We start from the raw sequence: 15840 nt of genomic DNA, 5'->3' as shown, positions 1-15840 counted from the left end.
GCTGCTCATCTACCATCACAATGAACAGTGTACCATAAGGCTGTGTGACGAGCCCTTTCCTCTACTCCCTCTTCACCCACGACTGCAGACCTGCTGATGGTTCCAACACCATCATTAAGTTTGCAGATGACACCACGGTGATTGGCCTCATCAATGACGAAGATGAGGCTTAGAAATGTGCTTAGAAATTTCCTCCTGCACCTCACCTCCATCATCAATAAAATCATCCATTTCTGAGTCATACTCATCTTCCTCATCCTCATATTTCCTCTTGTATGCAACACCGAGAAGACCAAGGAGCTCATCGTGGACTACAGGAGGAATGCTGACCCACATCCACCCATCCACATTAAGGGGACGGCTGTGGAGCGTGTGAGCAGCTTCAAGTTCCTGGGAGTCCACATCACATTTCTGTATAGTTTTCATATTTATATCCTTTTCATAGTCTGTACATAGCTTCTACACCACTACAGCCTGTACATACTTACAGTTATAGCATATTCATAACTTCCTACTGTGTACACTATTACATACCATAATAGACCCATTTCTGTAATGTATTTATATATCTATACTATTGCTAATATATATTTGTAATATATCTATATCATGGCTAAAGCACTTTTGGATAGATGCGAACTGCATTTCTTTGCCTTGTACTTGTGACACGTGCAATGACAATAAAAAATTCAAAAGCATCATAAAATTCCTCTCACACCACAATTTTGCTTTAGCAACTGATACCTAAGAGGTATCTAGTACAAATACGTCCAGTTTCCTGTGCACATCAAAGTGATGTGTAACTTTCTAATAAAAACACTTAAAACTAAGGTTTCACTGCTAAAAAGCAGCTTCAGCTCAAAGTGTGCAATATGCTGTTGAAACTTGTGCATTCTGCCTGCAGATTTGATTTTTTTAAAAGCTGCTTTCAGCTATTTGTTGTGGTTTGGCAGAGTTTTATATGAGACGCCCTTCCTACCACAACACCTGGGGCTGGAATCAAACCACTGACTCTTTGCCTGTTAGGCAAATGTGCAAACCACTACAATATGGAGTCACACGTGTGTTATTCCTGTGTTAATAACTAACCACTTTAGTAGCACTTAAAAAAATAATAATAAGGCCACTAAGTCACATCTCTGCTGCTGTAGCTGACGAGTGTTTCGTGCTGTGGAGAGGTTGAGTCCCACAGCAGACGAGTGAAAAAAGTGTCAGTTTTGCTTTTCTTGTGTGACTTGAGCCCACGTGTGAAACTGCTGGAATAAACTACTGTTGTGCTCACACATGAGATGTTGATGAAACGTTACAGAAGATCTTTTCATTTAACATCTTTTGTCACCCCTGACATGGCGCGAGCTGTGACTGTCTCCACACGATGATGAAGCAGTGTGTTTGAGTTTTCGCTCACACACACTAAACACTGGGTTCATCTAGACACGCATGCTCCACCATGTTTCAGCTGAGGCGTCTTTCCAATCACTTCAGCTGAAACAGTTTAACTAAGCACACAGAGCAATGCTGTTAACAAGTCTCCTGTCTGCAATGACCTGAGTGGATTTTTTTACAATTTCTTGTAGCGCTTAGTTTATTGGCCTGTGGCTTTGAACTTTGCCCACAATGCTGGAGCTTTAAGGCAGTAACAGGACTCTGTTTGTACATCCTGCTTGTTCCCACTGTGCGGTAAGAGGAATCAGAAGTGGCTTGTTAACACATTAAGCTGTCAGTAAGTCTCTGTTGTCTTCAAACACTATGTTAGTCACCAACAGCTAAGCCAAAGGGAAGAGGACACACTTTATTTATCTGTTCTGCCCCTGCCTTTTGTTGCTTGGCCTCTGTGACTGGTTTACACAATCTCTGTGTGTTCGTGCCTGTATGACGCAAAGAGAGAGTGTGTATTTATCCTAAATATTCATGCACAGCTCTTCTCGCTGCATTTTGTATTCACAATGAAATATTCTCCCTGAGTGGACTGAAGTTGTTTACACTAAGCCCTCAGTCTGTGTGTGTGTGTGTGTGGGGGGGGGGGGGGGGGGGGGGGGGGGGGGGTAGTACGTAACACCGCTCCATGCCTACTCTCTCTTCAGATAAAGAGGAACTCTTTCAGAATGTACTGACGCGAGCAGCAGAGCAGTTTTCAAAGTAAGCAGATAGGTGAGTGCGCATGTTTCAGTCTAAATTTACTGTAAATGGTTTCTTTACACTCTGTTCTAACACCGTCTTTTATATTCCTTCTTTCAATTAGCTTGGCTTGGGGGTTTTGTAGAGCATTGTCCAGAAAACAGAAAACCTTGTATCTCCAAAACCTGAAACAGAATGATGAAAATGTCGGTTTTATAACTGCTGTGGCTTTTCTTTCATGTTCTTCACTTTGTATTAATTCAACGAGGCTATAACCCCACCTCGAGTTAACAGCAGCTGCAACTTGTTAATGTTACTGCTAGTTATCTGTTGTTGTCGTCGTATCTCTTCATCCGTATCTGCCTCTTTGAACTTTCACTTGTTGTTCCACAGATGATTCTGCTGCTTTTGCTCTCATGTCATTTTCAAGCCAATGAAACATTTACGCAGTGTTGTTAGTGCTGTAATTCTGCAGTAGAGCAGAGCTTTGGTGGTTTGTCAAAGTCTGAAGCTGAAATAAAGGATCTTCATGTCTGAAAATAAATTTGCTGTGAGCAGTGAATTTGCACCTGCTGTGTTTTAAGACGAGCAGAAGAATATTTAACATTATTTGACTTACTGTCACATTTTTAATACAATAACATGTTTATGTATCTATGTAGCATTCTGCATGTGCTTCCTTATGACAGATGAGGTATGAAGACGGGCACCTGAAAGAGTTAAAATACAGCGACAGGCCAAAAATGAATAAACAACGGATATGGATTAATGTGAACACGTTCACAAGAATATAAATACTCTTGCTCTTACTAAGACAAAAACTATGTGTAAACATAACTGTTCATTGATCATTAAGCTTCTCCATGAGCTCCCTCGCTCCTTTATGAACTGTCAAGCTGGAGCAGTCATGCCAAATCTTGAAGCACCTTAATCTTTGAAGATATACTTACTGTAGACATTAGAAGTAAATATATGGAGTAGAGCAGTGCAGGAATGTGCAGTTCGGTATCAGTATTTGGACCATGACACAATTATTTGTCCTCATGACACCACAGTGTAATTTCAGGTTGAAAGGGAGACTTTGTCTCAGTGAGGAGACTGTGTGGAGTGGAGAATAGGGGACACAAAAGCAAACAATACAAAGCATGGAAATAAGCTTAATATTAACTGAAAGCGAGCCGTTTTATTACAGGCTGGTTTTAACTGTACAAAACAAGAGCCGAAAGCAAAACTAAACACTACATTAAACTGGGTGAACTAAGGATAAACATAAGAAACCCTGAAAGTGAATATGAAAACATGAACCGTGAAGACTTGGCATAAGTACATGAAATCCTGGAAAACATGGCGTGAGCATAGCAGGATAGCAGACAATCAGTCAAGGAATAAATGCAGACTCAAGGACACACAGGATGTGATCAGGGCAAACACATGTGGAAACAGCTGGGTGGAATGAACATAATGATGCCACAGGGGAAGTAGAACTAAACACAATGAACATGGGACACCAGACCTCTTCAAAATAAAAGAGGAAAGATGAACACATGACACATGACAGTCTAAGACACACAGACTTAACATAACAAACTGACGAGGAATACGCACATTATAAATACACACAGAGGAAAAAGGGAACTGGAGATGAGACATAGACATAAGCACGCACAAACTGAACATGATGGGTGCGGAAACACACACATGATGGATGGAAAGGGACTTGAGGGAAAACATGTAAACAAGAGGAGAAGACGGGAGACAAGGACATAAACACAAGGGCCGAAGACACAAGAGGAATCTAATAGAAAATAAACTATAACTGGGCAAACTAGGCAAAATAGATGAGATAAAGATAACTGCATGAACTTAAACATAAATATCAAAATAGATTAAAAAGCAAAGCGCTGGGTCAAATGAGCCAGGATGGTGGCAGATTTTCACCTTTAATTAGTGACTTTTTTAGAAGCTGTTAATTGTTGATTTGATTTTGATTGTTTGGTTTAGAGTCCCAGATGGTGGCCTTTCCATTTTCATTAACAACTTCTCCATTTCCTATTTCCCACCTACTTCCATGTGTCTGCAGGGCATTCAAAATCAACAAGCTGAAGACTGAGGTCACCAACCGTCTCACAATGTTGGAAAAGAGAGTAGAGCGTAAGTTCGTTCCCACCACTCTACAGTCACATTTACTGTCTTCCGTCATCAGCTGTTAATCTTGGATATAAAAGACACATTTGAAAAAGGAATGCAGTGTTTGATTAGTCATCACTATCCTCGTGACTTATAGCCAACTCACCGAAAAGTCAATGATCATATATGTCACATAGAAAGTGACACATTATGTGTTTATAGCCCCATTTTGGATTTGGGAGACAAACCTCCAACAGGTTCTGCTGAAGGGTTCTTCCTGTTAAAAGGAAGTTGTTCCTTTTCACTGTGCTTGCTTAAAGGGGGTCATATGATTGTTTGGGCTTTCTCTCTGTTATTGTTGGTTCTCTGTCTTATAATATAAAGTGTTTTGCAGCACTCTTGTCATTTGGTGCTATATAAATTCAATTGAATGGCCGAGGCACCCAGGATCTCTCTTCTGGACTATACCCCTCCCAGTCCACGAGACAGGCCAAACATCCAGTAACCTCATCACAGAGTAGGCAGGTAGTGGCCAGAGGTCACAGACGGCTGGAACAGACTGGTTTAACCCTCGATACATTGCAAGACTTACAAATGTTCATATTTCTGGGTAAGACAGTTTCCTGACATCCTGGTCAGGAAACTGTCTGAACTGGGATTCCCCCCTCCCACTTGCTCTTGGTTCTTTAGCAACCTTCCAAACTCAGTCCACACCTTTCCTCTGCTGAGCACTGGCTCCCCACAAAGGTGTATGTTGAGCCTATGGCTCTACAGCCTCTACACCTCTGTCTGCAGACCTGCTTACACCAGCAAGACCATAGGGAAGTTTGCAGGTGATGATGATGACTCTGCCACAGAGACGATGTAATGAATCTGTCTGCATTATGTTGAGTAGACAGTGAACACCACAATGACACAGGAGATGATCCTGGACTTCAGAAGACACAGAGCAGACCACCTTTACCTCTACATAAATGATGACCCTGTGGAGAGACTTCAGGATTTCACATTCCTGGGCACCGTGATCTCTTCCAACCTCTCCTGGACTGTAAACACCTCCTCCATAATCAGGAAGGCACAGCAGTGTCTGCAATACTTCACAGTGCACAGAAGAAATAGCATTTGTGAGAAGACCGTCTAACGCTCCACTCATCCTGCATCTCACCTGTTCAAACTGCAGCCCTCTAGGAGATGCTGCACATTCATCCAAACCAGGACCAGCTTCTTTTGACAAGCCGTCGCGGTACTGAACACACACACACACATCACCCCAGCACAAGACGAGTGCAATACTTCAGAGCAAACCTTGGACATCTGTATAGTCTGGTAGCCCAACTCCTCCAGGATCACAGAGCAAAACAGTCACCATCTACCGGAACCAAATTCCTTGTATGTGTCTGCACATATACTTGGCCAATAAACACAACTCTGATTCTGACTCTGATTCTTTCTGATTACCAGAAGGTTTGCTGTGTCTTTCAAAGTATTTTTGTTTATGTCTGCCAGCACAGCCTCAAGCAGATATCAAAACATGCCATTATCAGAAAATTTGCTGCATCTTTCCCAGCACAGTCTCAACAGCATGGAGGGAATTCCAGGAGACAGGCAGTTACTCTAGCACAGGAATGTCAAAGTCACTTTACATCACGGGCCAAGAACATGCTTTAGGTCATGGAAGATGAAGGCCCTAACACCGCTGGCTGGCACTCACACTTGACAAACTAAATCCAGTAAAACACCTCTGAGATATTAAATCAAACCATAACTGAGCCTCCACCGTGACAAAAGGCTGTAGACACTTACTATTTTGTAAGTGTACATATTTTATATTCACTTCTTAATCCCTGTTTAAGGCTCCGTCGTTTTTTTTCTCGATGTTTCCACTCCTAAAGAATGACGTCTTCTCAGTCACTCATCCACTGAGACAGGTTCTGATAAATCTATTCATGGATCCACAGGGGCGTAATTTCCAGGGGAGTTAGGGGGGTTGTGACCCCCGCAATAATCAGACCCAACCAATATAGCCCCCCCAATAAAATTATGAATTATCTTGTATAAATAGGCTGTTGGTTTTCTTTACTCATTTCAGTTATTATCAGCAAAATAGTTGCATGTTTAATCATCTGGAAATTTACCCAGATTTATTTATTTATTTATTTAGACAGAGACCTTGACTCCCCCAGTGTTCAGCACACCGTCATGGTTCTGGGTCTTCGTCCCAGAATTTTCAATTTATGTTGTGGTCTCATGATTTGGTTTCTTTTAGGATTTGAGATGATTTATGATCTATTTCTATATCTTGTACTTTGGAGTTTTAGATTGTTCCCTAGTTTTGTTTTCTGTGCTCTTCTGAAGATGATCTTAGTTTCTGTTTTTGTGTAGTCCATCTTAGTCTTGTCTCTGTGATTGTATCCCTTTCTGTCCCCATTGTTGTGTCCCTATGTCCCTGTGCTTTGGTTAGCTAGCACCCTGTCTCTGTGCTCACTGTTTAGTTCTGTCAGGTTAGTATGTTTTAGTCCTGGTGCCAGGGATTATTACTTCCTGTTTTATTTTGATAGGTCCTCTTGTGAGCTATTGTCTCCTTGTCTCATTAGTTAGACTGAGTTCAGCTGTAGTTCCCAGTTGTCTTCACTCTGCCCTCCTCTTGTGTATTGATGACCTCCATTTGCCTCTGTTCTGTCACATCCTTCTTCTTGCTGTGTGCCTTGTGTGTTCCTCCAAGTTCCATGGTTTCCATTAAAGTGTGAAAGTTTTTGGTGTCTATGTTTTGACCTTCATTATTTTGTACTCTATTTTTAACCAGATATGGACTTCTATTTATTTAGAAGCCCACATCTGGTTTGTGGAGAGCAGATTGTTGTGTTTAATGATTATGATTTGAATCACCATTATGAGACTAAACACACAGAGAAATATCAGAACCTAATTGATATGGAGCTGGAAAAGTTGCTCATGAGGCTACACTTTTTACTGAGATTTACACCTCCATTGATGGAGTTGTCATGTCATTCTCTGTTACGAGATTATTAAAGTGTTTACTGTCCCTCTAATATGCTCAGAGAAAAAAAAGAAGAATCTGAAAATGTGCCCCTCCCCAGGCAAGTCATAACACACAGAAGGCATCTGTAACTGAAAGAAAAAAAATAATTGGGCAAGAGAAACAAATCACAGTCCTACCCCTACATTTTGTAGGGGCAGAAAATGGTGACAGAGGCTAGCAGACAGCTGTGAGGAGGACTGGCCTGGAAAAAATGTTAAAAACAACATGGAAGAATGAAAGATGTGGAAGCTTACTCATTGTTCATGTGACACGCTTTGCATTTCCACCTCAGATACTGAACATGGCTTTAATACACTATTGTCCAAGCTCAAAAACAGGCTAGATTTCTCTTACTAACCAAGAAAAAACCCTGAAAACACATGAAGTAAATAAACTACAAGTAACATGACTATAGCATTTTCTATAAAGTAGTCTTTGAAATGTTGCAAAAATATGCTCGTTTCTCACAACTCTTTTGGCGAATGTTGATTAAATACTAATAAAATGTTGATGTTATTACTACACCTACAGTATGTCTATTTACTAAATAAATATTAAGCAGAAACGAGTTTAGCTTATTAATGCGACTCCACAGGACTTGCAGTTTCTCATCTCTCGTCTGTTTCTCAAGGGAATTTCTCCCAAGACAATTGAGCAAAGAAACAATTTGAAATTATTTATTTAGGCACTTTGTTACTGACAGCCTTTTGCAAAAACACATTATTAGCATTAGTTTAAGAGTGCATATTTATACAACCAGGTTTTTATACGTTTTTCATTTTTATTTCCCCCTAAAACAGGGGTGTCAAACTCAAATACACAGTGGGCCAAAATTCAAAACTGGAACAAAGTCGCGGGCTAACGTTAATATTTATTGAAATATATTTATTGAAATATATTTATTCCTCCAGATATAAGAATGAATCTTTTCTTATTGACTCAAACACGTTTTGCTGAAAAACTGAATATGGAACAAGCAAAGCTTAATACTAAACAATATATACATTAGCTGTATAATACCAGTAGGCCAGCTCTAATAGTAATTTGGTATGGCTTCGCGGGCCAAATGTAATTAGGCTGCGGGCCAAATTTGGCCCGCGGGCCAGAGTTTGACACCTATGCCCTAAAAGATTGTTTTGCAAAATGAACTGTTTTCTCAAATGTCATAGCAATTCTCTGGAATTCTGTGGCTAAAAACAGGTTTGACATGAACCTCTTTCTGTATGGAGATTTATCAGATCATGGTGTTGTGTCAAATTATGTAGTTAGATTTTCTGAAATTCAACTTTCTGCAATAGAGGTATAAAACTATAGAAAAGACTTCACCATTAGATTACTGTAATGCTCAGCCTCATTCATGCACATTAGCGTACAGGTAACCGAGCACCTTCAATGCATTTTGTCTGAAGTTGTGTTCCTCTACAGTTAATGATACTGTGATTAGATAAGTTGATGCCCCACTGTGTGTGTGGTCTGCTAACCCACCTTGGGAGGCAGTTAACTTTGTGAGATCATTAGAGTCTATTGAACATTGACCTGTTCAGAGTATAAAAGTGTGTGCTGTCATTTTATACTTACACAACATCCAATGTAAGGTCATGCACCAATGCCATTTCCTCTAGCAAGCTTCTACCATTTTATTAAGTGCAAGCGGGAACTTTGCACTTCTGAGGCTGCCGAATTGTTCACCGTGCTGCTAGACTTAGTTTGACCAGCTTGTCTGATGGCGTCTTGGCAGGCAATACAAAGTTATGCAATATGATCAATGAATGTTGTGATCGTCTTACTTTTCTTATTCTTTTATCTTTTATAATATAGGAGTTTATTGTTAAAGTAATTACCAGCAGGAACATTTATTCTGTCGTTGTTTAGCAATGATTGCAGTGATTCAAGCAAGGCTATAATTATAGGCTATAATCTCCCAATAACAAACGTGCATTTTGTGTTTATTTGTGCTATCTTTGATATTTACATTTGTTTGATAATCTAAACATTTAAGTGCAACAAACATACAAAATAGTAGTAAATCAGGAAATGTAGTTATCACACCTGTTTTATTAACTGTGTGTTAACACTTTATATTAAGGTACCACCATAAAGTTCCACATGACTTATTAGCATAGCATGCAAAAAACACCAAAGAAAAAAACCATAAAAGCATAACTAGAACAGGGTTCAAGATTGCGTGATCCAGTAAGCTTGTAAGCTTTTCAAAAAAAGTACATTTGAAACTTAAAAAGTAAAGTTTAAAAGTAAAGACTGTGTCTGTTTTCTGAATCCAAGATGATCAAAGTGGTAAAAACACATTTTTTCTGTTGTATTGCAAATAAAGCTAAAGTAGTTATTCAGAGCAGCTAATGAAGCTCACTAACTCTGTGATGCATGATTTCTGCACTGTGAGGGCATCTTAGTGATGTAATCATGTGTTCAGAACAAAGTGAAGGTTTTTGCCATTTTTTGATGCAACAGCAGCAGAACAACTCAGCAGGGCGGACATCAAGAGCATACCATGAATTATGGCTTTAAACACAGCTGTTCAAACCTCATTAAATCCTGACTGTGATGACCTCTCAACATCACACTTTGGCAAAACACAACTCAAGATTTCTCCATGAAAGATATGAGAGTGCATCCTCTGCAAGTGCTCTGTCTCTATTCAATTCAATTCAATTCAATTTTATTTATATAGCGCTAAATCACAACATAAGTCGCCTCAAGGCGCTTCATAGAAAAACCCAACAATCACATGACCCCCTATGAGCAAGCACTTTGGCAACAGTGGGAAGGAAAAACTCCCTTTTAACAGGAAGAAACCTCCGGCAGAACCAGGCTCAGGGAGGGGCGGGGCCATCTGCTGTGATTGGTTGGGGTGAGAGAAGGAAGACAGGATAAAGACATGCTGTGGAAGAGAGACAGAGGTTAATAACAGATATGATTCAATGCAGAGAGGTCTGTTAATACATAGTGAGTGAGAAAGGTGACTGGAAAGGAAAAACTCAATGCATCATGGGAATCCCCCGGCAGCCTACGTCTATTGCAGCATAACTAAGGGAGGATTCAGGGTCACCTGGTCCAGCCCTAACTATATGCTTTAGCAAAAAGGAAAGTTTGAAGCCTAATCTTAAAAGTAGAGATAGTGTCTGTCTCCTGAATCCAAACTGGAAGCTGGTTCCACAGAAGAGGGACCTGAAAACTGAAGGCTCTGCCTCCCATTCTACTTTTAAATACTCTAGGAACAACAAGTAGGCCTGCAGAGCGAGAGCGAAGTGCTCTAATAGGGTGATATGGTACTACAAGGTCATTGAGATAAGATGGGGCCTGATTATTTAAGACCTTGTATGTGAGGAGCAGGATTTTGAATTCAATTCTGGATTTAACAGGAAGCCAATGAAGGGAAGCCAAAACAGGAGAAATCTGCTCTCTCTTTCTAGTCCCTCTCAGGACTCTTGCTGCAGCATTTTGGATTAGCTGAAGGCTTTTCAGCGAGGTTTTAGGACTTCCTCATAATAATGAATTACAGTAGTCCAGCCTGGAAGTAATAAATGCATGAACTAGTTTTTCAGCGTCACTCTGAGACAGGATATTTCTAACTTTAGAGATGTTGCGCAAATGGAAGAAAGCAGTCTTACATATTTGTTTAATATGTGCGTTGAAGGACATGTCCTGGTCAAAAATGACTCCAAGGTTCCTCACAGTGTTACTGGAGGCCAAGGTAATGCCATCCAGAGGAAGAATCTGGTTAGATACCATATTTCTAAGATTTTCAGGGCCGAGTACAATAACCTCAGTTTGTTATAAAGAGAGCGATACAGTTATTTCAGAAATGCTCTTCCTTTGCTCGTGCTCCCTCATATGAATAAAGGTCAGTGTAAACTATAGCATAGACTGAGCATGTTGCTGCAATCCTTCATAGCAAGAATGGTCACTGAAGTTAAGTGTTGTACACAATACCTTGCAAATGCTAACTTTACAGGTCTGGCATGGTTTTAACGAATAACTCTGTCTGCAGTGGAGGGGATGAAGGTGATGGAGATTGAGAAGTGTCGCAATGACATCAAGAAGCTCCGTGAGGAGATCGCATCCAGAAACAACAGGTAACAGCAACACAATGAATTCTCTGCTCCTTTGAGATGACACATTAGTATTAGTGTGCTAAGCCCAGTGATGGTGATAGTTAATGCACTATTGGAACAATTAAAAACAATTAATCAGTCATTATAAAATCAGTCAACTACTATTTGTAATTTGTTTGGCTAACCTTAATAGTAGTACATGTAGCAGCAACAGTTCTTCTTTTAGCTGCTTTCTTCAGAGGTCAACACAGTGGATCATTTTCCTTCTCCCTACCCGATCCCTGGCATCCTCCATGGTCACACCAATCATCTGCATGTCCTCCTTCAGGACAAACCATCCAAACTTGCCTCTTTTGCTTAATATCCAATTTGCTCAACCTGAGCTTGTCATGGTCGGCTGTGTGGCAGGCAGGAGTGGTGGACCCAAAATGCAGGATTCTTAGGAAACGAGGTTTCAACTGAAAATGCAGCTTTATTGCTGGAACAAAACATCAAGATAAAAAAAAACTCACAAAAGCAAACAAAACTCTAAACTGAGATGCAGGAGGACTGGAAATCATGAACACAGAGCAAGTGAAGGTGAACAGACATTAACGACGCAACGCTGACACAAAGACACACTGGGCTTAAATACACTGAGGGAGTCATCAAGGAATTAGAGACAGAAGGGGGACAGAGCTGGGAGAAATAAGACCTAAGGAGACAGGGAGAGCAAAGCCGGAACACAGACATCAGACAGGAACAAGAACCTTCAAAGTAAAACAGGAAACAAAACACACTTTACTAAGACACGGACTAGACAGAGAGAGACAGACTTGACACTGACCAAAGCCTACTAAATAATCATCATAATCAAAACAGTATCACTGATAAATCAAATCATAAATCATAATCTAGAAAAACACCAAAGCATGAAAAACAGAAAGCTGGGTCAACATGACCCAGAACCGTGACAGAGCTGTCCCTCTGACTTAATGTCATGGAGCAGCAACACTAACAGAAATAATTAGGAGTTCATGTAAATGATGAAGGTTATGCTAATAAAATGGTCTTTTGTATTATGATTAATATTACAGACATAAACTGTTGTGATGTTTTTTTTCCTTTTCAGTAATTTTTTGGATGACAACAAGAAGCGGAGTCCTTGCATTCCCTCTGACCCCAAAGTAAGGCTTTTACTCCATTTTATGTCCGTCACACCTCCACAGTGCTCAAATCACAAATCCACAAATGGAGATGAAATTTGTCAAGACAAAATTTAATGTGTCTAATTTTCAGAGATTGGCCACCTTTATTAACACTGATCAGGATAGAGTCGCTGTCTCTTAGTTTGAATGTGTAAAGAGTATAATGAGTGTGGATCGTATTTATGATCCATGCTTACTTACTATGCACCCCAAGCCAGATAGATGTAAACAGGGTTAACTGCAAATCAGCTGCCTGCAGTGCATGCTGTCACAGCAGACCTGTGGAGGCAGTGAACCCACATCACCCACAATATGTGTCTCTCCTCTCTTCTTCTCTTTGTGACTCCTGTGTGTCCTGTTGTCCTTTGTGTGTGTGTCAAGTGCCATCTGTCTAAGGAGACAATGGAAGCTCTTACATTGCCTACGTTTGATGCTTGGCAGTGGGAGCCCAATGAGGTGAGATTAATACATTGATTATTTTATTTATCAATGACGGGTGATTAGCCAGTGAATGTGATTTTAACAGTTTTCTGACTGTTAACTAGTTAGCACTTGTTTTTGAGTCATGGCTTAAAGTAAGAAAGTAGACGGACATTATCACTTAAAGAGAAGTCCACAGAGTTATCACCACCTGACTAGAACTGTGCCTTACTTGGGATGAGCAGTTTAATAAATCTTTCTTGTTCCCATTTTGATTGTGATGTTCCCTATGTTTCCAACAATGTAACCTGCTTTACAGAAGTTTAGTCAGTTATGCTAGGACAGTAAACATCCCTGGATCAGGTCCAAAGCAGAAGATTTTATGGTAAAACTTGAGATCAAAATTCTTTCCTATGCCTGAAAACATAATAATAATAATAATAATAATAATAATAATAATAATAATAATAATAATAATAATAATATATCCAAAACATAAACAAATGCACTTCATTTAAAAAAAAAAAAAAATAATAATAATAATAATATAAATGACTATATAATTATACATAATTATATATTTATACTTAGTTTTATGTTAAAATTGTTAAAGGACAGTAACATCTGTTGAATTTTAAGAATAAGCCAAAAATAACATCCTATACTCTGCACTAACAAACTCCTTTGCTGTCCAGATGCTGAGCTGTCTGGAACATATGTACCATGACCTGGGCTTGGTCAGAGACTTTAATATAAATCCCATCACACTGAAAAGATGGCTGGTGAGACCTTGACCCCGTACAGTTGGCTCTACCTTTTTTCTATAAAATAAACCTTACCTGAACAGAAAATAAAGAAATAATTTCCAAAAGCTAATATTTATGTTTAGGGAATTTCTGTGATGAAACTGCTGCTTTCTCTCTCACTGTAGCTGTGTATCCATGACAACTACAGGAATAACCCCTACCACAACTTCCGCCACTGTTTCTGTGTCACCCAGATGATGTACAGCATGATCTGCCTCTGCAGCCTTCAGGTAATGTGATTCTCAGAGACTTTACCACGAGTTTTCTTCCGCTGTACCCGTCATGGCCCTTGGGTCGTTGACCCAGGATTTAGAGTTTGGGGATATTTAGGGGTTCTCTGATTTTGTTTATATTTGTTTTATAGCTTTGTATTCTGAAATCTCGACATGTTGTCTTTTTGTTATGGTATTATGGTTATATTGCAGTTATCTAATTCAGTTAAGTTCAGTTGCATTTTATTTTTATAGCGCCAAATCGCAGCAACAGTTGCCCCAACAATCATATGAGCCCCTATGAGTAAGTGCTTTGGTGACGGGGGAAGGAAAAACTTCCTTTTAACAGGAAGAAACCTCTGGCAGAACCAGGCTCAGGGAGGCTGTGGAAGCCAGAGATTAATAATTATTAATTAAACACAGACCCAGCAGCTTAGACCTACTGCAGTGTAACTATATATATATATATATATATATATATATATATATATATATATATAAAAACACCCAGCACGCCCCTGCAGGCGGTTTATCCTTCAAGCTCGGGTCCTCTACCAGAGGCCTGGGAGCTTGAGGGTCCTGCGCAGTATCTTAGCTGTTCCCAGGACTGCGCTCTTCTGGACAGAGATCTCCGATGTTTTTCCCGGGATCTGCTGGAGCCACTCGCCTAGCTTGGGAGTCACCGCACCTAGTACTCCGATTACCACGGGGACCACCGTTACCTTCACCCTCCACATCCTCTCGAGCTCTTCTCTGAGCCCTTGGTATTTCTCCAGCTTCTCGTGTTCCTTCTTCCTGATATTGCTGTCATTCGGAACCGCTACATCGATCACTACCGCCGTCTTCTTCTGTTTGTCTACCACCACTATGTCCGGTTGGTTAGCCACCACCATTTTGTCCGTCTGTATCTGGAAGTCCCACAGGATCTTAGCTCGGTCATTCTCCACCACCCTTGGGGGCATCTCCCATTTTGACCTCGGGACTTCCAGGTTATACTCGGCACAGATGTTCCTGTACACTATGCCGGCCACTTGGTTATGGCGTTCCATGTATGCCTTGCCTGCTAGCATCTTGCACCCTGCTGTTATGTGCTGGATTGTCTCTGGGGCATCTTTACACAGCCTGCACCTGGGGTCTTGCCTGGTGTGATAGACCCCAGCCTCTATGGATCTTGTACTCAGAGCTTGTTCCTGTGCTGCCATGATTAGTGCCTCTGTGCTGTCTTTCAGTCCAGCTTTGTCCAGCCACTGGTAGGATTTCTGGATATCAGCCACCTCCTCTATCTGCCGGTGGTACATACCGTGCAGGGGCCTGTCCTTCCATGATGGTTCCTCGTCTCCCTCCTCTTTCTTGGGTTTCTGCTGCCTGAGGTATTCACTGAGCACTCGGTCAGTTGGGGCCATCTTCCCAATGTATTCTTGGATGTTCGTTGTCTCATCCTGGACTGTGGTGCTGACACTCACCAGTCCCCGGCCCCCTTCCTTCCGCTTAGCGTACAGCCTCAGGGTGCTGGACTTGGGGTGAAACCCTCCATGCATGGTCAGGAGCTTTCTTGTCTTTATGTCAGTGGCTTCTATCTCCTCCTTTGGCCAGCTTATTACCCCAGCAGGGTACCTGATCACGGGCAGGGCGTATGTGTTGATGGCCCGGATCTTGTTCTTACCATTCAGCTGACTCCTCAGGACTTGCCTGACCCTCTGCAGGTACTTGGTGGTTGCAGCCTTTCTAGCGGCCTCTTCATGGTTCCCATTTGCCTGCGGGATCCCCAGGTACTTGTAACTGTCCTCTATGTCTGCAATGTTGCCTTCTGGTAGTTCAATCCCCTCAGTTCTGACTACCTTCCCTCTCTTTGTTACC

At 40.9% G+C, this 15840-nt stretch overlaps 1 protein-coding gene across 1 annotated transcript; it reads left to right on the top strand.

Moving 5' to 3' along the window:
- The first annotated feature begins 2066 nt into the window (after positions 1–2066).
- On the top strand, positions 2067–14288 carry LOC146677134 (high affinity cGMP-specific 3',5'-cyclic phosphodiesterase 9A-like). The gene is made up of 7 exons (XM_085381244.1): positions 2067–2139; positions 4199–4269; positions 11295–11379; positions 12470–12524; positions 12927–13001; positions 13661–13747; positions 13897–14288. The coding sequence occupies exons 2-7, from the start codon at positions 4248–4250 to the stop codon at positions 14008–14010; spliced, it is 438 nt and encodes a 145-aa protein (XP_085237370.1). The 5' UTR covers positions 2067–2139; positions 4199–4247; the 3' UTR covers positions 14011–14288.
- Positions 14289–15840: the final 1552 nt, after the last annotated feature.

Source organism: Rhamphochromis longiceps, linkage group LG2, assembly GCF_057381845.1.
Source record: "Rhamphochromis longiceps isolate RC_006_pf linkage group LG2, R_longiceps_female_GT1.1, whole genome shotgun sequence".
NCBI lineage: Eukaryota > Metazoa > Chordata > Actinopteri > Cichliformes > Cichlidae > Rhamphochromis > Rhamphochromis longiceps.
The sequence above is the reverse complement of the archived record's forward strand: the minus strand, read 5'-3'. Positions and strand labels throughout refer to the sequence as shown.